Source organism: Phacochoerus africanus, chromosome 2 (assembly GCF_016906955.1).
Source record: "Phacochoerus africanus isolate WHEZ1 chromosome 2, ROS_Pafr_v1, whole genome shotgun sequence".
Taxonomy (NCBI): Eukaryota; Metazoa; Chordata; class Mammalia; order Artiodactyla; family Suidae; genus Phacochoerus; species Phacochoerus africanus.
Genome location: NC_062545.1, coordinates 183,861,385 through 183,884,740, shown reverse-complemented (window position 1 = coordinate 183,884,740; position 23,356 = coordinate 183,861,385). Strand labels below are relative to the sequence as shown.

At 39.3% G+C, this 23,356-nt stretch overlaps 1 protein-coding gene across 7 annotated transcripts in view; it reads right to left on the bottom strand.

Annotated features, from left to right (window-relative positions):
- GNG2 (G protein subunit gamma 2) overlaps positions 1 to 23,356 on the bottom strand; it is a 137,016-nt gene that overhangs the window by 17,956 nt on the left and 95,704 nt on the right. For 6 of the 7 annotated variants that reach the window (XM_047767324.1, XM_047767328.1, XM_047767329.1 and 3 more), the window contains one exon: positions 12,122 to 12,237. In XM_047767324.1, coding sequence (XP_047623280.1) covers positions 12,122 to 12,208 — 87 coding nt within the window. In that variant the 5' untranslated portion in view covers positions 12,209 to 12,237. Of the gene's footprint in view, positions 1 to 12,121; positions 12,238 to 23,356 lie in introns of those variants that run through there. The other variant, XM_047767323.1, reaches the window with a different exon arrangement.

The following is a 23,356-nucleotide window of genomic DNA, read 5'->3' as shown; positions in this document are numbered from 1 at the left end:
ATTGACAGAACACTGTACACCAGCTATAATGGAAAAAATAAAAATCATTAATAAAAGAAAAATATCATACAACATTTAGCATACATATTTTTAACAAATTAAAGAGATATGAAAGATATTAAAAAGACCCAAATCAAATTTCTAGAGATAAAAAACATGCTGAATGGAATTAGCACCAGATGAGACACTACAAAAGAAAAGATTAGTAAACTTGAAGGCAATGATAAGACAGGAACTCTCCAAAGTAAAGAACAGGGAGAAAATAGACTAAAAAACAAAAACAAAACAGAGCACAATGATTTAGGAGACATCTTTAAGTGGCCTAAAGTACATAAAATTGGAGTCTCTTAAGGAGAGGAGAAAGATGATTTATAGAGGAGAAATAAAAAATATTTAAAGACTTCTTTCCTTCCTTCTTCTTCTTTTTTTTTTTCTTTTTTCTTTTTAGGGCTGCACCAGCGGCAGATGGAAGCTCTCAGGCTAGGGGTTGAATCCGAGCTGTAGCTGCTGGCTTACACCACAACCACAGCAAGGCAGGATCTGAGCCACGTCTGCGACCTACACCACTGCTCACGGCAACACTGGATCCTTAACCCACTGAGCAAAGCCAAGGATCAAACCTGCATTTTCATGGATACTAGTTGGGTTTGTTGCTGCTGAGCCACCAAGGGATCTCTTAAAGACAGTTTTAAAACTAAAAAATTCCAAACTTGATAAAAACTACAACCCACTGTTTCAAGTAATTCAACAAACCCCAAATGAATAAACATGAGTCAAACTACATCAATGCATGGCATAATCAGATTGCTTACGCAGTATTTGAGTAGAAGGATGGAGAGCACAGAAAATAAAATATAGTAAGTAGTTATAGAGAATATTAGATGGTAGTAAGTTTTATAAGAAAATGAAAAGTAGGGTAAAGGGATTGACGGTGCGTCTGTCTGTGGGGTAGGGGCATGGAAGACAGGTTGCAATCGTTAGGCTTAATTGAGAAGGTAATTGATCTTTGGGTAAAAACTTACACAATGAAAGTTATGATAAGAGAAATGGGGAGCCACTGACAGATTTTAAAGAAGCACTCTGGATGTCATATTGAGAATAGGACTTTATGGGCATCAAGGGTAGAAGCAGGCTACTGGAGATGATCGATATGTGCGAAGTGAGGGGTGACAGTGAATCAGAACAGAGAAATAGCAGAAAAGGTGGTGCCAACTGGTATAATTCTAACTAAACAGCATTTGAATGTAGAATCACCAGGGTTTTCTGATGAATTAGAGGTAGGGTGTGAATAAAAAATAAGAATGAAGGACAGCTCTAAGTTTTTGGACTGATCCACTGGAAAGATGGAGTTGCTATCATTTCAGCTGCAGGGAGGGACGTTTTGGAGGGAAGGTTGGGAATTCAGTTCTCAAAAGGTTGAAATTGAAATATCTATTAATGGAGTGAGATTTATATATAAAGTCATATATTTGGGACTTGAGGCCATGGAGATGGTATATAAAGCCTTGGGGATCAGCAAGATCACCAGGGGAGTACATTTAGATAGAAATGAGAGGAACAAGGAAGACTTCAGTGAACCCTGGAACACTTCAGTGTAAGATGTCAGGGAGCCTAAGAGGAACAGCAAAGGACATTTAAAAGGAGTAGCCTGTGACAGAGGGGGTACTGAGAGCCAAATGAGGAAAGTGCTTCAAGGCATAAGGAATCATCAATCATGTCAAATTCTGTCAATAGGTCAAGTAAGAGGAAAACTGAGAATTGACTAGTAGATTTAGTAATCTGGAGTCACTGGTGACCTTGATGAGAGAAGTTTCAGTCCAATGGTGGGAGTGAAATGGGCATAGGAGCAAATGGGCCCGCCTCCTCCTCCCTTTTCTTTATGAACAATTCAATCTTAAAGGCGATGGGTGAGACCAAGCAAGGTAGTTTCCACACTAGGTCAGGGGCCCATGGTGGGATGTCACAACTGGAGCAGCATGAGGAGAGGATCTGTGCAGGGGGCACCCTGGTGAGGAGTATGGGAGCCTGAGTGGGATGTGAGACACCCATGTCAGTGAGAGAGGTTATGGAGTAGGAGCTTGGTTCCATGTATGGGAATTGATCAAATAAGGATAAGGGGAGCCAGGTTTCTCATTTACAGTGAGGGGAGTTACATATATGGAAAGAAGAAAGCTGTGCTATAGGATAGGACATGGTGGTGTTAATGTGAACTCATGGTTACATAAACAAATACATACAGATAAAGAAACATAGATGTGAAAAACTGTGTGTGTGTATTCTCTAGCTCTGTCTGCTAAGAGGACCTATGAACAACAACTCCTTAAAAGTGAGCACACTTAGCATCCAGATCTTCTAAATACCATTCTCAATGGAACTAGTGCTCTTTGGAGAAAAGGATAATTCTAGGGTTGGGGCAGAGAAATAAGAAGAGGACCCTAGAACATCTTTTTTTGTGCCAAAAACCGAGAAAATATTCAAAGAATGAGGGAGGCATATCAAAAAGACACAGTAGCCAGTATTTTAGTCTGGGTCAATTTAAACATAAAAAAAATTAATGATGATGATAGCATCAGTATAAACTAGTCAATAAAAGAGGAAACAATGAGTCCATACCAATATAATTAAATTTACAAAATGGAACATTTGATGAGGAATGAGATGATTATAGAGTATCAAGGTCCCTCCCCGAAACTCCAAACATTTATTAACTACAGTGGGAAAAAGAATAACCACATGGAGAAACCTATAAGATACCACCTTAATTGAGTAATTGAGGTTAATATCACCAGTGACAATTTGAAATCATGTACCACTGATAGAACAGTGAGATGAATTAGTTCTATGACATTAATGTCAAAGTCTTGTCACTTTAATTAAATCATTGAGAAATGTCAAACAAGCCCAGAATGAGTGCCATTCTATAAAACAACTGCCTATAACCTTCAAAAAATGTCATGGCCATGAGAGTCAAGGCAGTCTAAGGAACTGTGCCTGATAGGACAGCTAAATGCAACCCATGACTCTAACCTGGGTTCTTTTGCTAAAAGGGATATTAGTGGGATGATTTGCAATATCTAAATGGGTTCTGAGGAGTAGAAGGTAGTGCTGTATCAATATTAATTATATATGATAATTCTATTTTGATTGTGTAGAAAAATGTTTTTCCTTGTAGGAAATATTAAAGTATGCAGAGGTGCTAGGGCATCTGCTGACAACTTTTCTCAAATGGTTCAGGGGCAAACAAAATTCTCCGCAGGGTACTTGAAACTCTTCTGTGCCTTTGAGATTATTTCCAGAGTAAAAATAATTTTTTCCAAAGAAAGGTAAAAGAGAAAGTAGAAACAATGACTACAGACAACTCTTTCGAGATGTGACAGTGCCAAGCAGAGCAAACAAACACTGCCAAGCAGAGTGACACTCCTTTGTTGGAGGAGGAAGTGGGGAGTTCAAGAGAAGAAATTTATGTTTTATTTAAGATGGAAATAAATAAAGGTTATGTCTGAACACTGATGGAAATGATGAATAGAGAACCAAAACTGGTGATTCAGAATGGGCAGTGACCTACTGGAGTGTGTCCCCAATTAGGGAGATGTTATGAGATGAGATGTGATGTGCAGTGGAGGAATTTACTTTTGATAAGTGTAAGAATCTCCCCAGATTGACAACTGCTGAAACTCAGCTTCCCAGCAACCTTGCCAAACAAGACTGGGGCTGAGCCCCAGGAAGTAAGAGAAGGGGCACTCTAGAGAGTCCCAAGGTGATTTCACGCTCTGAAAAAGAATAGGAACCAACTCTAGGCAGATGCCCTGACAGCTCTGAGAAGAAGCAATTGTCAGGAAGGATAAAAAACAGACCTAGGAATTTAAACAGTATATAAGGCTCTAGCTCCACCTCCAATACCTCCTGAAATTGACAAATATCTTAAAATTAATGTTGCAAAATGTTTGCAAGCCATCAGGCCAAGAAACACTGACAAGTGGTCACTGCCTAGGTGGGTGGGAAGTTATCTGTGTGTTAAGGGCATCAATCATTCAATACTCCTCAGTTGAGTCATTAATGTGGCCATTCAAGGTTGACAACTTTAATTTGTTGCTTAAAAGGACTTCAAAGATCCCACTGGGGTGGAGGCTTAAAATGAGATGTCACTGTGAACATCAAAAGTTGCCTGTCACAAGTCTGGCAAGATGGTTGAAGGCAAAAAAACCTGCCACACCTCTGGGAAGAGATCATAAAATTTTCAAACTAGGAGAGATGACCTGACATGTATCTAAAAAGGTCTTTGACTCAGGTCAAAAGCTACTGGCTACTTTAAAGCCTTTCTTTTTCTCTGAATCATTATTATGTAATTCAAGTAAGGAACAATGAAAATATCTGCTTTGAGCCTTAGGAGATTCAGCAGGAACCTCAGTATTCTTTGCTATGCCTTGGATTTGTACTGAAAACATGAGAGGTGCTTGGGTGAGCAAGGTTAGGAATGTCAGAAATGGAAAGCACCCACATTACAATGATGTCCCAGGTCATCAGGGTGCCTGCATCACTGCCACCCTGCAGTGACTCACCCGGCGGCCAAGGGTGAGTCTAAAGGATCTTCCCACATTGATTGTGAAGAGCACTCAGGATCAAACTTTGATTGTGATGCTAGAGAAATTACAATTGTATGGGTAAATAGCTACTATTTGACCTGAGCCATAGCAGTGACAACACCAGATCCTTAACCTGCTGCACCACCAGGGAACTCATTTTTTTAATTAAAAAATTTTTTAATAGCTACTATTTTTAATTTGTCAAAAAAGTGTTAGCATTCTCAAAAATCTTCCCCCACCAGTTTCTCCAAGGAGACATTAAACTGATGATAACATATCAATAGGATTTTTTTTAAAAAGGAAATAGAAAGACTTTCAAGAGTTATCAAGAAAAGTACCTGATATGTAATTTACTCAATAAAAAAAGAAAGACACTTGAAATTATTATACAAAATAGTTACATTTTGAAAAAGAAAGAGCTTCATCTGGGCTGAAAATTAGGCTATTTGGAAAATTTGTTTCCTAGGGATTTCGAATTATTAAGGTTTAACAGTACTGCTTCTCTAGCTCCCAGGTATAATTCATAAGGTTAAGAATACACTTGGTGCTTAACAAATACCTATTGAATTTTAAAAATTGTATCAATCTTCATAAAAAATGAAGTTTTATGCTCAATTATCAATGTATACCTGAGTTCAATTTAAATTTTTCACTCAACTTTCAGCAAATCAAATGAATTAGGACTGGCTCTCCTTGAGCACAGCCCTTTCCTCAGTAAGTCCTCGATTACTATACCTATTTTATTAACCCTGAAAATACACTCAATTAGCCTATAAGGAAGGTTGAATATCATTCTTTCCAACAAATTGGATGCAAGCATTTCAGAGACAAGATGTTAAAACTTTGGATTCAAAAGCTGGAAAAATACCTGAAAAGACCCAATCCTAGGATATACATCCCCTCTCTAGAATGAAGCATCATGTCTAACTGGCCCCCTTCTCAGTATAGCTTTCCCTGAAGTTCAGTTCCAATGTATTAGGAGTCAACTGTCAGAAAGATGCTTCCATTATTAGAAATGTTTATATGTGGTTCAAGTATATGTATTTGTCAGATATGAAAACCAGTCTGTTCTTTTATATTGAACTCTTCTCAAAAGAGGGATACACTATAAATTCTTGTTATTCACTTGACATGAAAAATGCTATCCTTAAAATGATCTATTCTCATCAATTCATTGAATTTCTTTGGTATTTCACTGAATTTTCTCCTCTGACCATGGTTTTATTTGGCCAGTGGCATTCACGTTTGGAATTTCTCAAACCATAAGAGTAATTGGAAATGTCATGAGGAATATAGTTCCTAATGTCATGTTATATGTCATGTACATGAACATAAAGCTAGCCACTAAAAAAAAATGCTTCCTGACTGCCTGTACATCTCATCACCAAGTAGATGACAAAAATCTTTAAAAAAAAAAAACCCTTTTCTTTTCTTGCCCCTCTTTATTTCTCCATGCCTGTCCCTAGAGCAGGCATCCTTTTATTCTCTTTTTCTTTTTCTCTCTCTCTAGGGCCACACCTGCAGCATATGGAAGTTCCTGGGCTAGAGGTTGAACTGGAGCTTCAGGCAACACAGGATCCGAGCCCCATCTGTGACCTACACCGCAGCTTGCAGCTGTGGCTGGATCCTTAAGCCACTAAGCAAGGCCAGAGATCGAAACCCACATCCTCACAGTCCCTATGTTTGGGTTCTTAATCTGCTGAGCCACAAGAACTCCCAGATAACAAAATCTTTGACATTGAGGACTATGTGGTCTAGTTTGAAAAATTTATCTAATGAGGGGAAAACTAATTAGTAAATTGACTAGTCAGTATGATCAGAATGGAAAAAAAAAAAGATTCATGAGCAAGAAGGGATTTAAACTGATACACAATAGAGAAGTAAGATTTGGATAAAGTCCTAGTCCATTTGGGCTGCTGTAACAAAGTACAAAAAAAATGGGTGGATTGTAAACAACAAATTTATTTCTCATAGATCTAGAGGCTAGGAAGTCTAAGGTCAAGGTGATGGGAGATTCTGTGTCCACTGAGGGGCTCAATTCCTGGTTCATAGATGCCCATCTTCTTGCTTAAACCCTTACATGGTGGAAGGGGCAAGGGAGCTCTCTGAAGTCTAATAAGAGCACTGCTCCCATTCCTGAGGGCTCTGCTTTCGTGACCTAATCACCTTCCAAATGGCCCCACATCCAAATACTATCATATTTGGTGTTAGGACTTTAACATATGAATTTTGGGAGGGACATAAACATTTAGTCTATAATAGACAGGAAAAAAATGAAGGGGAAGGATGTTCTCAGTGAGAGACCTAGAATAACCAGAGAGGTGGGAATTTGCATAGCGTATTCCTGAGACAGTGAGGAAAGTCAGCTGGAAAGGTCTACTGAAACCATTTGGGAGAAATGAAAAATAAGTGTGACATTTTTATATGGGGCCAATTTAAGGTGCATCCAATTAGTTAAGAAGCAATCATTTCACTGATGCGCCTTGCCTTGGCTTTCTTTTGCATTTATATCTACATTATTCATGATGTCAACAACGCCCTCTGTTAATAGGTATCCTTATAGATTGCAGTGATTCTCACCCCTCAACTGTTTGCCCCCTTCCCATTCATATGTGTGGGCTAGTTCCCAGGAGCCATATTTACATGACATGGTTCAAGGCTAAGGTCAGCTGATTGAAGCTGTAGATGGCCCACTCTTGGTAGAACAAATATACCAACTCTAGGAATATAGAAGTGAGACTAAAAGGGGTTACATATATGAATCTATCTTTTTCTTCATGGAGCTGAAAGTGTGACATGTGATCCTGGGAGCCATGGGAAGCCACCTTGAGCCTGCCATATGGGACAGGCAGCTAAGAAATCTATTCCTCCCAGAAAAAGAAAGAGGCAGACACACAGACAGAAGCAGAAGCATGTCACAGAGCACTCCTCATAGTTCACAATGGCCTTCCAGTTCTCACTTTCCCCACTTGCCCTGCTTACGCAGCTACTGCTCTTGGATACTGAGATGCCCAGTATCTTTTTTTTTTTTTAAGTTTTAAAAAATTAAAGTAAAGGTGATTTACAGTGTTGTGACAATTTCGGCTGTAGAGCAATGACTGGGTCACTTTTCTGTACAGTAGAAATTGTCACAACACTGTAAATCACCTGTACTTTAATTTTTTAAAAATTAAAAAATTGGATATAGTTCTCTGTGCTGTACAGCAGGACCATGTTGTTATCCCCAGTATCTTTTATAATCAATCCCTTCTTTCTGCTCAAGCCAACTTGGGGTAGGTTTCTATTATTAGAAGTCCAGGGTCCTAATATAGTGATAAATACACAGCCCTACTGTCCTTTGCTTTTAGATGTGCTCTCGTGGCTGCCACTCTCAGGACAAGTTTTCTCTCTCATTGGCCTTTGCTCAACATCAGGGTATCTTGTGGTTTCAGACATCTGAGTGTCACAGTCTTCACAACCTCTCTGTCCCTCTCCTGAGAGCCCTCCCTGGCTTCTTCTGGTTTCTCTTTACTTTCTGTCCTTCAGTGAAAAGCTAACAAAGAAACACAGAGAGGCTGGGAGTATCATTTATATATGCCTGAGGCTTATGAACAGATAATGGGTTCATTAGCCCAAATCTCCCAGGATCTGTGATGCACAGGGATAGGAAATAAGGTTTAAAATGAACATGCTCCTCAGTCCCAGTACCTTAGGCTACTTACTCTAAGCAGCTCAAGTTATTCTGCAGGCCACAGGAGGGTTATGGCCACACCCTGCTTTAGGGACCCTCGATAGCTCCAGTGTCAGCTGTGCCCTTTTCCTTGTTGCCTTAGTTGCCTTAGGCTCTGCCTGGTGCACAGAAAGCTACCGCTGCCTTTAGAGCTGGAAGAGATCACTGCCCTGGAAAATCACAAACGTGGGATCCTGAGAGAGCAGCCCCTTCTCACTGACAGGTTCATGGGCAGAAAGAAGGTGGAGAAGCCCGAGGGCTCAGAAGCCTGGAAGAGACTCTGAAAGACAGATCACCAAGGCCTCGCCCAGCTAGCTGACAACCCAGTGGCAACCCAGTGGCAGTTTTATCCAGGAGCTAAACTAAAAATAATCTGACGCTTCACCACAGCATGCCGACCTGGCTCTGATATGCAGAACAAATGCTAAAATACAGGCTGCTGCTGTGTTTCCAACAATTTCAGGTCTAATGACGTCAAGAGGACACCAGAGATTTGAAAGTGACATCACCTAGGAAGGCAATCATTCACAGTTAAGGTGATTAGGTTAATGCTTTCGTTTTTAATATCGATTTATTTGGTCTCTTCAGGAGTTCCCTTCATGGCTCAGTGGTTAATGAACCCGATTAGGATCCATGAAGATGTGGGTTCGATCCCTGGCCTCACTCAGTGGGTTAAGGATCTGGCGTTGCTCTTAGCTGTGGTGTAGGTCACAGACGATGCTCAGATCAAGCGTTGCTGTGGCTGTGGTGTAGGCCCCTGCACCTCTTATTTGACCCGTAGCCTGGAAACCTCCATATGCCACAGGTACGGCCCTAAAAAGAAAAAGAAAAAAAAAAGTAGTATACAAAGGGAATCAGGGTATAGTGTTGGCTTCTTTCTGATGCTATTTGGTAATTGTGCTTTTGGGATAGCATTTGTGTTGATAATAGGTCATGTTCATTTTGGGGGTAACCCCTCACTAGATTAGGAGATTTCTGAGAGCAAGAATAGTTGCTTCATCTTTCTCAAGCTCTGTATCACCAGGACCTAACCAGGCCTGACAATTTAGAAAGTGCTCAATAAAATATTTATTAGAAAAAGGAATAAATGAATATTTGAGAATTAGCCAAAATCCAATCCTACAGTGAAGGACTGAGAAAGCTTCTTAAATGATATGATGATTAAGTCTTCAAGAAGTCATTGGAGTTGATAAAGCAAATGTAGGAGACAAGAAAGTGAAGGTTCCAGGCATTTTTAATTCCATCAAATTAAAAATGGTCCAAATGGCATGGTGGGGGAGGGGAGAAAGAGGACAAAGCTGAAAAGAGGGGCAGGGGCCAGAAGGACCTTGCATATGCTGATAAAGTGTTTGAATTTCATTTTACAAGTGATGGGAATCATGACAAAAATCTTCAGTAGGAGAGAAACCTAAAGATGTTTTCCTTTAGAAAGTTGTCTTTGGCAGCACCATAGAGTATAACTGATGACAGGGATGGAGCTGAGGTTGAGAGGAGGCTGCAGAAATCAGCTAAGAGCTCCCTGCGGTCAGTAATTCAGGTGAGAGGTGATGAAGCCTTGACCTATGGCTGAAAAGATCTTTTTTCTTCCTGTTCCTCCCACTGTCAGCTTTTCATCATCACCAACACTATCACATCCTCCTTCATGGATGGGCCTGGGGATGCTGGGCACAACAGAAAATGCCAACCACGGGAACGCTCTACAAACACTTCTATCTTAATTGGGCCACCTCTAAAGGCAAATCGATATTTTCCAGAAGGTCCATGGGCAATACCTACCCTTGTCAAAAAAAAAAAAAAAAAGAAAGAAAAGAAATGAATGACTCTTTTTGATGCTACAATGTCTGGGCTTGGGCCACCTCACTTCTCTAGCAAGTACTATGCCCACTTGCCACGTTGTACTTTTTTTTTTTTTTTAGAAAGGAAATAAAAAAGAAGAGGCAAAGGTAAAAAATGAGAAGAGGAAGGTAATAAAGGCTCAAGACCAATGGTGAGGACCCTTTATCACATTCATAAATAAAGAGAAATAAAGCTATTGCAAGAAAGAAGAAGCTGTTACATTTTGTGGCCCATTACTGAGACTCAAGTTTTACAAAAGAGATTCAGGACAGATGGGACAATGTTTATGGATATTTGCTCAGCTTACTCTTGGAAGAAGACCAGCTCTCCCTTCATGCTCTAGCACAGACCTCATGGGAGTTATAAGAAGCAAAGCCCTTCCCATAGGATCATGGCTCTCAACCTGACACTAACTAATAATTTAAAAAATAATGCTCAGAGTTCCTGTTGTGGCACAGCAGAAGCAAGTCCAACTAGTATCCATGAGGATCCAAGTTTGATCCTTGGCCTTGCTCAGTGGGTTAAGGATCTGGCATTGCCGTGAGCTGTGGTGTAGGTCACAGACGTGGCTCAGATCTGGTGTTGCTGTGGCTGTGGTGTAGGCTGGCAGAGGCAGCTCTGATTGGACCCCTAGCCTGGGAACCTCCATGTGCCGTGGATATGGCCCTAAAAAGTAAATAAATAATAATAATTATAATGCTGATGCCTGAATCATACCATAACAGATTCTAATTTAATTGATCTACAGTGTGGACTTAGAATTGGTCCTTTTATAGAATTGCCTGGGTGGTTTGAATATACAGGTGGGCTGAGAACCACTGCTCTAGATCAGGGGACAGCAAAATTTTTCTCTAAATGGCCAGAGAATAAAAATTTTAGGCTTTGTGGGCCCCATGGTCTCTGTTGCAACCACTCTGCTATGCTGCATTGTGAAAGTAACCATAGACAAGATGTAAAATGGGTGGGGCTGTTTTCTAACAAAACCTTACTGACAAAAACAGGCAATGGGCTGGATTGGGCTCATGACCCATAATTTATTGACCCTTGCCCGAGAAGCATGTTCCAAAAGAGGGCTGGATTGTTCAGGTTGCTGAGTCAGTTGTGGATAAAAAAGGAAAAATCTTCTAGTTTAAAAAAATCTTCTAGTTTAAAAAAGGCATTTGGAAAAATGTTCTAATTTTAATAAAATGAGATCTATTTCTGAGTTCCACTTCATAACATGCTTGGGTCTTCTGGGGAAGTGAAGCTTTGACAGTAGACAAAAATTTATTTTACCATCCTGCAGTCGTTCTTAGCTAATAATGACACTGTGTGGGTCAATGTACATCGAAAATCTGCCAACAAAAGGTGTGGATTTAAAGTCCTGGCTCAATATGCTAGGTCTAAGTTAAGGCAACACTGTCAGGTTAGGTCTGGGGAGTGAGAGAAAAAAAGTAGACTATTAACTCCCATTAAATCTCTATGCTGTTTGACTTCTTGGGGAGACTGTGTGTGGTATTTGTGTTTCCAAGAAAAGAATCCAAAGGTATAAAAAGAAAATAATAATAAAGCTGCAAGGGTAAACAGAAGAACTAGACATGAAAGACAGACATGAGAAATTAGAACCTATATCAGGACCGAAAATATTAAAACCCAAATGACAAAGGGGTCTTTACCAGGTCGGAGAGGTGAACTGGTAGACTGCTATGTTTTGTAGCTTTTCCAAATCCCTTGGTAAGAACTCAGCCATTAGCCTACATTTTGTTTTGAATTCTACGTGAAGAACCAGTTTAAATTTATACTATCCTTATATTCTGGGGACATTCAAAGAAGGCAAAGACACATTAGAAAAAGGAACTTTTGCCTAATCATTAGGTTTCTCTCCCACCATGGCTTCATTACCACCAGCCGGTTTCATCGCTCTCCATTGAAGAGCAGTCAAATGACACAAGACTGCAAGTCACATTCCTTACAATCACAGCTGGCTGAGCTGTGTGGGTTATGCCATCCTTACCTTTATCCTATCGATGTTGGCTTCCATCTTCAGCTGTTCTACCAGTTTCCTGGCTTGTGCTATGCTGGCGGTATTGTTGCTGGCCATTGGAATGCTGGGTGGGTTTTTCAGACACACTAGGAAAGAAAACAAGGAGGGAAAATCCATCAGGGAATTCAGGAGCTGCCAAATGTGCAAGTTCATCGTAAATGGGGGATCTCAAAAGAATGGCTGTAGTCAGACCAGCCTCCTCCAACCATCCACCTCCCCAATCCAGCACCAAGTCTGAGGGGCAGAGAGATCAGAAGAGGTTTGCTTTTCTAGCTCCCTACCTCTGCCCTTCCATGCCTTATCAGGAGAAAAAGAATTTGATTTGTTCATCAAATTAGATAAGATGTACTACCACACCGAGAAAGCAAATTGTTAAATTTACCTTAATTTATGAAATAAGTTCAAAATGGTAAGAGTGGCAGTAAGCATTATTATTGTTGTTATCTATATACACAACTGGGTACTGCTATTATCATACACTGTGTTACGTCCCCTCAGAGGATGAGGAATAAAAGGTGAGGAGAGGCAGGGATGGTAAATTATATGATCCTTCAAGACTGAAGACACTAAGTTTACAATGCTCTCTCCATGGGCCCAAATTTGACTTTCTGGTTAACTGCAAGAATCTCCATCTATTATACTGCAGAGATGCTGCAGTAGGAGGTGCGGCTTTTTTGTGTGTTCTTTATCCACCATCCTTTTAAACAGTCCTCTCTTTCCACTCTATTTGATATATGGCTTGATTCACAACCAATCACTTGACTCATAATTCTTCAGAAGCAATCTATAATGCCAAGGGGAGGAGGGTGCTATGTTTAATTGTTCATTGCTCCAGTGAATTCATTAGTAGTATTCTAAATTAAATACAACAAACTTAATATTTTTATCAGTGTGGAAATGGAACATAAATGTTTACAGGGTGGAGTTTTGTACCTATGTACATGCTGAGATGGTTTCTTTGCCAAACCCCCTATCCTATTCTTGCCCCCCTGACTCCTTTCAAGTCTTATCCCAATTTCATTTCTCAGTGACCCACCTTCTCACTTTATTCTTGGTGTTCATCTCAGAAAGTATCCTATTTTATTTTTGGTGCCCATTTCCCCAACGTGCTGATCAGGTGTGGTTCCATGTCATGGTTCTATATGCTATTCTAGGACTATCTGTGTAAACATAACTCTTGAGGTCACTGACACTTAATAGTGAAGCAATATCTGAGAGCTGCAATTTAACTAGAGTGCATGACCCCCAAAATGAGAAGCATTAGACACTGCTTCAGTCAACACTGGTTGAATCTTGTTCTGAAAACATTACATTAAAAACCCTGACTTCTGCTAGCTTGGAGGAATATTTTTATCTAGGGATAAAGTAGGATCAGGCTACCATCTCAAAAAGGAAAGAGGACACTCAGAAAAGCTGGACAAGGGAGAATAACCCATGGTAAGTTCAGTCCATAGATTTTTACTTATCCACTAAAATCAAGAAACAATTTATATTATCAAAAAAGCAAATGTCTATAAATTATCTTCCTTGGTTGCCATTTCTTGATATGCAGTTCTTTGAGACAAAAGGAGAAATCAGGCATAACTCTCTGTAAACAAAGAGGTCCCTTCATAGACAGTGTTATTTTATAAGGAATAGTGCAAAAGCAAGCCCAACAACATTTAGAGTATAAATTGGAAGATAATTAACAGTTCCTTCAATTTATTTGAAATGGGAAGGAAGACAAAGAGTTATGAAGTCACAAAGACCACAACTTTCAAGTTACTTTCAAATGCTTGAAGATTACAATCAAATGCTTGAGCATCTTGCATTTAAAAATAAAAAAAGCATGGTTAGGGACACAACCATCTCAGCCCCATAGGGAAATCATATGTCCCAAGTCAAAGGAACATCTAAGAGCCTTACAAAACTTCATAGGACCAAGAGAGAGTATTGATTACCTCTTTAGTAGAGTAGACTAACCTTTCATTCATCCAAATTTGGAAGTAGCCATGATCTATAAGCCTCTGGATACTATTCTGTGAAGGTGATGTTTCCACCAAACTAGAATTTACCACATTAGAATATAGACTATTACAGAATTTCTAAAAGCTTCCTGGGCCTAAGGGAGCTTTGGGAATGTGGCCAGCTATACTCCTGCCCTTGAATCTGAACCAGATCATTTAGCAACCTTGGCTTAGAAACCACAGCTTGCTTTCAATACCCCTTTTCGTCTTCTTCATTGGTATTATTAATTGTTTTTCTTTTTAACAGAGACCTCAGAACCCTGAATTTTAGTTGGGGATATTTTGCTGAAAGATACACTGCCAAGCTACCTTGCAGCTTGGTATGGTTATACAACTAAGTTTTGGCCAATGAGACATAAGCAGAAACGTCCTTGATGGGAAGCGATGTGCCCTTTGCCTCCCCTTCCTCCTACTACTGGCATGGAAGGTAGTCATGTTGACCCTAAAGCTCCTTTTTGAACCTATAGGCTATACTCCAGGATGAGCAAGAAGGAGCTGGCTCCTTACTGAACTGTAGCTCCACCATGCCAGCTGGGAAATGGCTCCCATCTATAAGAAGAGAAATAAGCACCCATTTTGTTTATACCACCAGTATTAAGGGCTTCTCTGTGGTTGACTAACAGATCAGCCATCAACTGATTAAATGACCTACTATTTGCATTTCAGCATCTAGGAAAGTCTATGTCCTAATGCTTGTTTATGTTTCCTGGAAAAAGCTGTGGCTGTCCTGAAGAGGCTGAGACGGAAAGGGAATTTTCTTTTTTTTTTTTTTTGTCTTTTTGCCTTTTCTGGGGCCGCTCCTGTGGCATATGGAGGTTCCCAGGCTAGGGGTCTAATCGGAGCTGTAGGTGCCAGGAACTCCGGAAAGTGAGTTTTCTATTGCTGCTATAACATCTTACTACAAATTTAGGGGCTTAAAGAATATAAATTTATTATCTTCCAGTTCTGGAGGTTAGAAGTTTGACATAGGTCTCACTGGGCTCAAATCCGGATATTGGCAGGGCTTTATTCCTTCTGAAGGTCTAAGGGAAAAATGTTTCTTTTCCTTGTCTAGCTTCCAAGGACTGCCAGCATTCCTTGGCTTCTTCCTTCATTTTCAAACCCAACAAAGGTGAGTTGAGTCCTTCTCACATTGCATCACTCTGACCTCTTCTGTAGTCACTTCTCTCTTTGACTCTCCTCTGTGGCTTCTTCCACTTTTAAGAACCATTATAACCACACTGGGCCCACCCTTTTAAGCCAGGTTAATCTCTTTATGTTTAGGTCAGCTGATTAACAACCTTAATTCCACTTGCAACTAATTCCCCTTTGCCATATAACATAACAATCTGCAGGTTCCAGGGATGGGGCCATGGACATCTTTGAGGGCCTTTATTCTACCTACTGTGTTAGGAGACCTCTGTGCAGGCAGAGAAGAAAAAGTGGGAAGGCGAGTGTTGAGATGGGAAAAGAAGAAGGATGGGGCAGGACGCAAGTCTAGAAATGCTGGGGGAGGTCACATAAAACCTAAATGGACTTAAGGAAAAAAGTAGACATAGTCTTTGGTTTATGCTTCTAGTTTTAGGAAGATCCATCCTGTATGTTTTTGTTTTACTATATGACCCAACAGAGTCTAGAGCCACTTTTAGAATCATTTGGCACCTTTTCCTCTTTTTCACATCTAGCTGCTTTCTTATAAAAGCAATGAAGAAATCCCTCTCCTGAAAACTGAAAGAACTATAGAGTCCTAGACCACTGTTACAAAGAAGTATGTGATATTAAGATTTATGAGAAATACATATTTGGTCTTTAACCTCTTCCTGGCACAGAGCTCCTAAAACCCTCGGAATCTCATGTGCCAAGACCAATAAAAGTCTTTTGTTATGTTAATGAGGTGACTTTTCAAAAGCCCTCAGGTAACCTGAGGATGGGGAGCTGTTTGCCAGAAGAACCAACCATATGATTAGAGGGTTGGAACTTTTGGTAACCCCCGACCTCCAACCTCCTGAGAGGGACAAAGGGCTGGAGGTTGAATCAATAGCCAGTGGCCAATGATTTAATTAATTGTGACTATGCAAGGAAACCTCCATAAAACACCCAATGGACAGGGTTAAGAGAGCTTCCAGGTTGGTGAACACGTGGACATGCTGGCAGGGTGGCCCACCTAGAGAGGGCATGGGAGCTCTGGGACATTTCCCCACATCCTGCCCTTTGCATCTTCCATCTGGCTGTTCCTCGGTAACATCCTTTAATAATAAACTGGTAACATAATTTGTAAAATGTTCCCCTGAGTTCCGTAATGGAGGAGGTCACGGCAACCTCTGATTTATAGCCAGGCAGTCAAAGTACAGGCTACAACATGGGCTTGTGACTGGCATCTGAATTGTAGGGGTGGGAGGGGAAGAAGGCAGTCTTGTAGGACTGAACCCTAACCTGTGGAATCTGATGCTATCCCTGGGTAGATAGTTTCAGAATTAATTGTGGGACACCCAGCTGGCATCAGAGGAGTGCTTATTGGTATGAAGGAAACTGCCTCCCTCTACACATGGGAATTGGGTGCTAGAACCCCCCTACTAATGTATGCATTTTCCTAAAAAGTGACTCTAGTAAATAAAAAAAAAAAAAACTAGCTTATCTTCTAAGCTTGCAGCATTTGGAAAATGCATCTCTTGTCCTCTCTCTCTCACACACACCTCTTTATTTTACAAATCTGAAAATCTATACCTATTAAACAATAACACACACTCTTCTCCTCCAGCCCTAGAAACCACCATTCTACTTTCTTCTCTATAATTTTGATTCCTCATAGAAATGGAATCATACAATATTTTTCTTTCCATGACCATTTTATTTCACTTAGCATAATGTCCTTAAGGTTCATTCATGTTGAAACATGAGTCAGAATTTCATTCCTTTTTTAAGGCTGAATAATATTCCATTCTATGTATGCCATATTTTGTTTACCCATTATCAGTTGATAGACATTTGGGTTGCTTCCATGTTTTAGCTATTGTGAATAATGCTGCTATGAACGTGGGTGTAGACATATCTCTTCAAGACTCTACTTTCAGCTTTTTTGAGTTTACACCCAGGAATGGAGTTGTGGGTCATAGTGTAAGTCCATTTTTAAGTTTTTGAGGAATAGCAATACTTTTCCCCATGGAAGCTGTACCATTTTATGTTATCACCAAAAGTACACAAGGGTTCCAGTTTCTCTTCATCCTCATGAACACATTATTTTGTTTTTTCTTTTTTTTAATAGTAGACATCATAATGGGTATAAAGTCACATCTAATTGCAGCTTTTATTTTCATTCCCCCCATAATTAGTGATATTGAGCACCTTTTCATGTGTTCATTGGCCATTTGGGTATCTTTTTTGAGAAATGTCTATTTAAGCCATTTGCCCATTTTAAAATCAGGTTTGTTGTTGTTGTTGAGTTCTAGGAACTTTCTATATATTCTGGATATGAATCCCTAATCAGGTTTACGATTTGCAAATATTTTCTCCCATTGCATTGACTGTCTTTTCACTCTGTTGTACCTTGATATGTAAGTTTTTAATTTTCATAAAGTTCAATTTGTCTATCTTTTCCTTTGCTGCCTGTGCCTTTGATGTCATGGCCAAGAAATCACTGCCAAATCCATGTTGTGAAGATTTTGCCCTATGTTTTTTTTTTTTTTTGTCTTTTTGCTATTTCTTGGGCCGCTCCTGCGGCATATGGAGGTTCCCAGGCTAGGGGTTGAATCGGAGCTGTAGCCACCGGCCTACGCCAGAGCCACAGCAACGCGGGATCCGAGCTGCATCTGCAACCTACACCACAGCTCACGGCAACGCCAGATCGTTAACCCACTGAGCAAGAGCAGGGACCGAACCCGCAACCTCATGGTTCCTAGTCGGATTCGTTAACCACTGTGCCACGACGGGAACTCCTGCCCTATGTTTTTGAAGGAGAGCAGAATACGCCAGCCCAAAATATACCACTATGGCATATTGGCTATTCTGAATGAAAATTAAGAAAACAGCTGGTGCAAGAAGGATCCTCTTACCTTCTTTTGTCTCCTTGAAAGGAGGAAATAAATGTCCCATGTGAAGGTACCCTTCCTCTACCAAGAAGGTAAAGGACATTCTCATTGCCAGAGGGCCAAGAAGGCTGTATCAATAAAGCTTATTACTTCACTAATTTGCTACCTGAACTCCAAACCTCTCTGCCTTGTCAGTTCTCCACAAATGTATTGTTTCTTTGGCTAAAAGGTGTAAAATCTACCTGCTTTGGTCACTTCTTTGAGTGTCGTATCTTTATGGGCTTCTATACATAGAGAATTACATTTGTTTTTCTCCTGTTAATCTTATGTCAATTTAATTATCAACTAATTATTAGACTAGCCAAAGAGTTTAGAATGGAAGAAAGGGAAAGTTTTACTCCTCTTAAGTTTTGGTGCCCAATGAGGGGCTCTTCTTAGGCTGGACATGGTTCACTTTGGTGGCTGCTGCAGCTGAGATCCTGGACCTCTAACAAGTGCTGGCGGAAGAAAAGAATTCTTACCAAATCAGTCTCCCAGATCTTTTTCTGCCAGGCCTGGCAGAAGTCAGAATGATAAGAATCCTTACCTTTTTCTAAATTCAAATTAGCAGAAAACATTGTGTGAATTAATTCCTTGGCTATAGCCACTCTGGGTAAGACTTGTTATGAGTGCTCTTATTTTCTATCCATTCCTTTTCTCCAAGAGATAGTCATTTCTTTTTCTTTTTCTCTGTCTTTTGTGTTATTTATCAGAAGAAGAAAAACCATAGGGTAGAGTGCAGGCATAGATTCTATATGTCTCTTGTTTAAGTTGGCTTCACAGACTGGTGAGTTAACGGTTTTTCATCAGACTGGCATCTATTTAGACAAACTTTGCTGTGGGTCCTCCATGTACAAACTGGGTAATGGGAATTCTCTGGTGGTGCAGCAGGTTAAGGATGTGGTGTTGTCACTGCTGTGGCTGAGAACTTCCACATGCTATAGGAAGTGCCTAAAAACAAAACAAAACAACAACAACAAAAAATACCCCAACACTGGGTGAGGTTTTCCTTTCATCTTGTTCTAAATCCTGAGAGCATGACTTAGTAACCAGTGAGAATATTTTCTAGTTTCTGCCAGCCAGAGGGTACGAGTAATAGCTTGCATTTGGTGGCCAGTTGAGTAGACTGGATTCCAAGACATGAAGCCACAAGCAGATTCTCTTTGTTCAATTGTGCCAGCTCTCAGAGGAATTTGTCACAAGGAGTCCCAGCCCATAAGGGGCCTTTGTCATCTCAGCCTTTGTTGTCTTGTTAGTACTGCTTCATTGTCTTGTTAGTGCTAGGCATCATTCTACTAATGCCTGCTTGGACTCACGGATTAATAGGTCTGTGACTACAGGGGCATATCTTCTCCTGAGAGAGAGAGGACATGGTTTGCATTACACTGTTTTTGTTTCCTATGATAATAAAGGTCTTTACTTTCTTAGGCTAATTCTGGGGCTGAACTTTCTGAATCTTCTGAAGGTCATGTCTTTTGCACTCTGCTTTGAGATACCTCTTGCATCCATAGTTAAGCCATAAAAAGGTTTACTGGTATGAATCACTATTGAGATGAATATAAGTTTCTACTCATCAATGGCCAGACAATGGATCCTTTGAACTGGCCATATTTGAAAGAAAGAGATGTTTTAAGACAGCTCTCATTCTAAATGACTGTCTTCTTGGTACCTGTGGAAAGACCACATTAAAAAGAGAACACAAAGGACTGTAATGGCTAGCCTTTACATTTGACTCTCTCAACAAATGAACGCACAGACATTAGATTTAGGACACAAATTAAAGACCACATCCAACATCAATTCTCCTTTAAAAAATCTGTCCCCACTGCCTCAGCAAGTTCCCTTCACTCCCCAAATTCCTCCACCTTCCCCAGAAAATCCCTTAAATATTCAACTGCCTGTTTTAACTTCCCTTTCCCTAGAAGATTTATAGAGAACACTCTGGCCTCTTGGCCTCATGTATACAGGTTGCTAATATAAATGCTGAAAGCCATGAAGGAAGTTTAAAAGCAGCACAGGACAGACAGTAAGGCTCTCTTTGCTGTCCCTTTCAACTCCTCCTACTTTCCAGGGCTCTATGATCAGGCTCAGCCAGCTTCAGTTCCCTCTATACAATGCTCCTAAGAATTCATATCCCCTGAAGAAAAACAGTTGTTTTTTTTTTTTTCTTTTTCTGTCTTTTGTCTTTTTTGTTGTTGTTGTTGCTATTTCTTGGGCCGCTCCCGCGGCATATGGAGGTTCCCAGGCTAGGGGTTGAATCGGAGCTGTAGCCACCGGCCTATGCCAGAGCCACAGCAACGCGGGATCCGAGCCGCATCTGCAACCTACACCACAGCTCACGGCAACGCCAGATCGTTAACCCACTGAGCAAGGGCAGGGACCGAACCCGCAACCTCATGGTTCCTAGTCGGATTCGTTAACCACTGCGCCACGACGGGAACTCCTGAAAAACAGATCTTTTAAGTTCAAAGTCCCTTGTACCTCCACTTTCAGTGGATCCTACCAAATGTAAGGAGGGATTAAAAAGATTAGTGACCGCTCACAACCTTCTCACCAAGGAAACAGATGACCAGAATTCATCCCAGGCCCTGCTATAAATGCTCATGAAATGAATCAGCTGGAGGCTGATACTTAGCAAATACATTACAAATTAAATATTATATACTATATTTGCTAATATAGAGGATTTCACATGAATTGGACTAAGGTTAAATTCTGCATTCAGAAAGGAGAGCATCCAAAGGCCTTTGTAGAATGGTTTAGGCAGACTTTTCAAAGGCATCCTGCATTAAGCCCTCAAGCTCCAGAACACGGAAATCTTTTAATTTCCTTCTCAATAGGAAATCTTCTCTTAAATATAAAAAGGCAAATTTAAAATAGTGTGCCTGGCTGGATTAGTCAGCCTCTAAGCATTATGATGAAAGCAGCTACCCATTTCTCTGCAGATAGCTTTCAGGAATGCAGGAGAAAAAAAGGAATTATAATCCATACTTGACTGGCAACTTGAATCTTTAGAAAAATGAAAGCTTAACTCCAGAGCAACTCAGAGTCCACTTAGACCCTTTGCCATGTATCTTCATGCATTTGCATATATAATTAAGAAATCTAGACATTGAAAGTACCACTGTCCTGAGCTTAAGGAAAAGAAGAAAAAAATAAAATAGTAATTACCCTAGATCTCTGATAATAAGTAAACTCCAAAACTCCTGGGAGAAAAAGAAAATTATATTCTTTCCCTATCCCTTGAAGATGTAAATCTTATCATATATTTGAAATGTAAACACCCCAGGGAGTAAATAACTAAAACACTGGTCTGCTTCCAATTTCCTGAGACTCAAGGAAAAAAAACGCTGGAGGAGAGGCTTTGAAAAATACAAACTGCTATGGATTTTCCTTGCCTAAATCTAGTCTATAGCATTCATAAGATTACTTGTTGAAGACAAATACAAATCTTAAAAGTCTTCTGCACAAATGTTAGTAAAAAAGTTTTAGTCATTTGAGAGGGTAATCTTAACTTGTCCTGTCCAATAGAGATATAATTGCTATTTATAAACTTGTGACTGTTATTTTATTCTACCTTATACATGGATAAAATTTTAGAATGAAAGCCATAAAGTCTATGTCTGTATGTTTACTTATGTCTATAAACGTATACTACATATGTGTATATTTTTCTGCTTCTGAATTGTGTTGCCAAAATCAGTTTGTAAATGAGCTCTGTTTAATTGGCTTAAACTTAAGCTCTTATGAATTAAGTATTGCTAAAACTGAGAAATATAGAAACTAACACAAATGTTTTTAAGCACATGTGATGTGAGATAATATTTGCTAAATAAATGTTAGTTCAAGTTTGTGGTTTGATTAAAATATGTATGTCTTCAGAGTTGTCAGCATTAAATATAACACAGACATGTAACTTTTATTCTGCCTGGGTTAACTAGTCAATTAACTTCATGTTATTTCTGTTGCAAAATTTGTAAACAGGAAAAATAATTTAAAATGATGGCTGGCTGCTTTGATGTTTCATGAAATTTTCATGAGTAATCTAGATAATGAGTAATCACTGTTGGGAACAAGTGAATCAAATAAATGGAAGTGGGATAAAAAATTTTAAGTGAACTTTTCAATAATAATTACATTTTATGATGTCTACTTAAACAGTTTCCCAAATCTCTTTGGTAACTTACACCCTTAGAGTTTTGCTAAGTTTTATTAAATGCTAGAAATTTATTGACTGTCTAGATAATTCCAAATAAGATAAAACACAGAAATATTAATTATTGAACATATATTTATCTATTTTTGGCTTCTTATTCCAAATAAACTAAAGATATTTGGGTCTATTAATAAACATATTATGTACCACATTGAAAGGTTTCAATACGAAGAGATGTGTTTCCAGAAATTATTAACTATATTCATAATCCAAGAGTGCTGGTATAACACACAGTTCAAACTGCTAACTTCTTGGTTTTTACTAGAAATTAAGGTTTCCAAGAAAAAAAATTCTAATTAATATATGTAACTGAAACTACTAGAATTAATAAGAAAAAATCCCTGTGCAAGTAAAGTAGGTTGTGTTTTGGGGTTTAAAAGAGGTGTAAGGTATTGAAGATGCATTATTGTTAAGGAAATAAAAGTAATTTTATTCTAGTGTAAGGCTGGTTATTTCACAATGGGAAAAAGGGAAACAAAGGACAAAGTAAAAGAAAATAAAAAGTTGGAAAGCGAGAGGAAGAAAATGTCACCTTGTGTAATCAAGCTGGCTAAACTGAATTGTTAACACAAAGGTTTTAAAAATAAGCTTTAATATCAATAGTGTGCTTATGTAAAACTAAAATTTAATTTTCTTTCATGTACTAAAAGGGCAAGTTTTACTGAACTGTTTGTCTCCTCCTGATAAGATATTATGATTTTTTTTTTTTTAACCATTCAAGTAATCTACCTAGGAAGCAAAGATTTTATGCTTTGCTAAATAATTTTCTGTGCTTCATGTTGTCTTTATCAGATCTTTGAGTATTTAACTGAATCTTTATATGAGCTATATTTTACTTAAAACTACGTAACCGTCTATATTTGCCTTTAAAACCTATTATCATTTTAATTAAATAAGTATTGTTCCATAATTATTTGTGATCCTATTTAGTCAAGTGTTC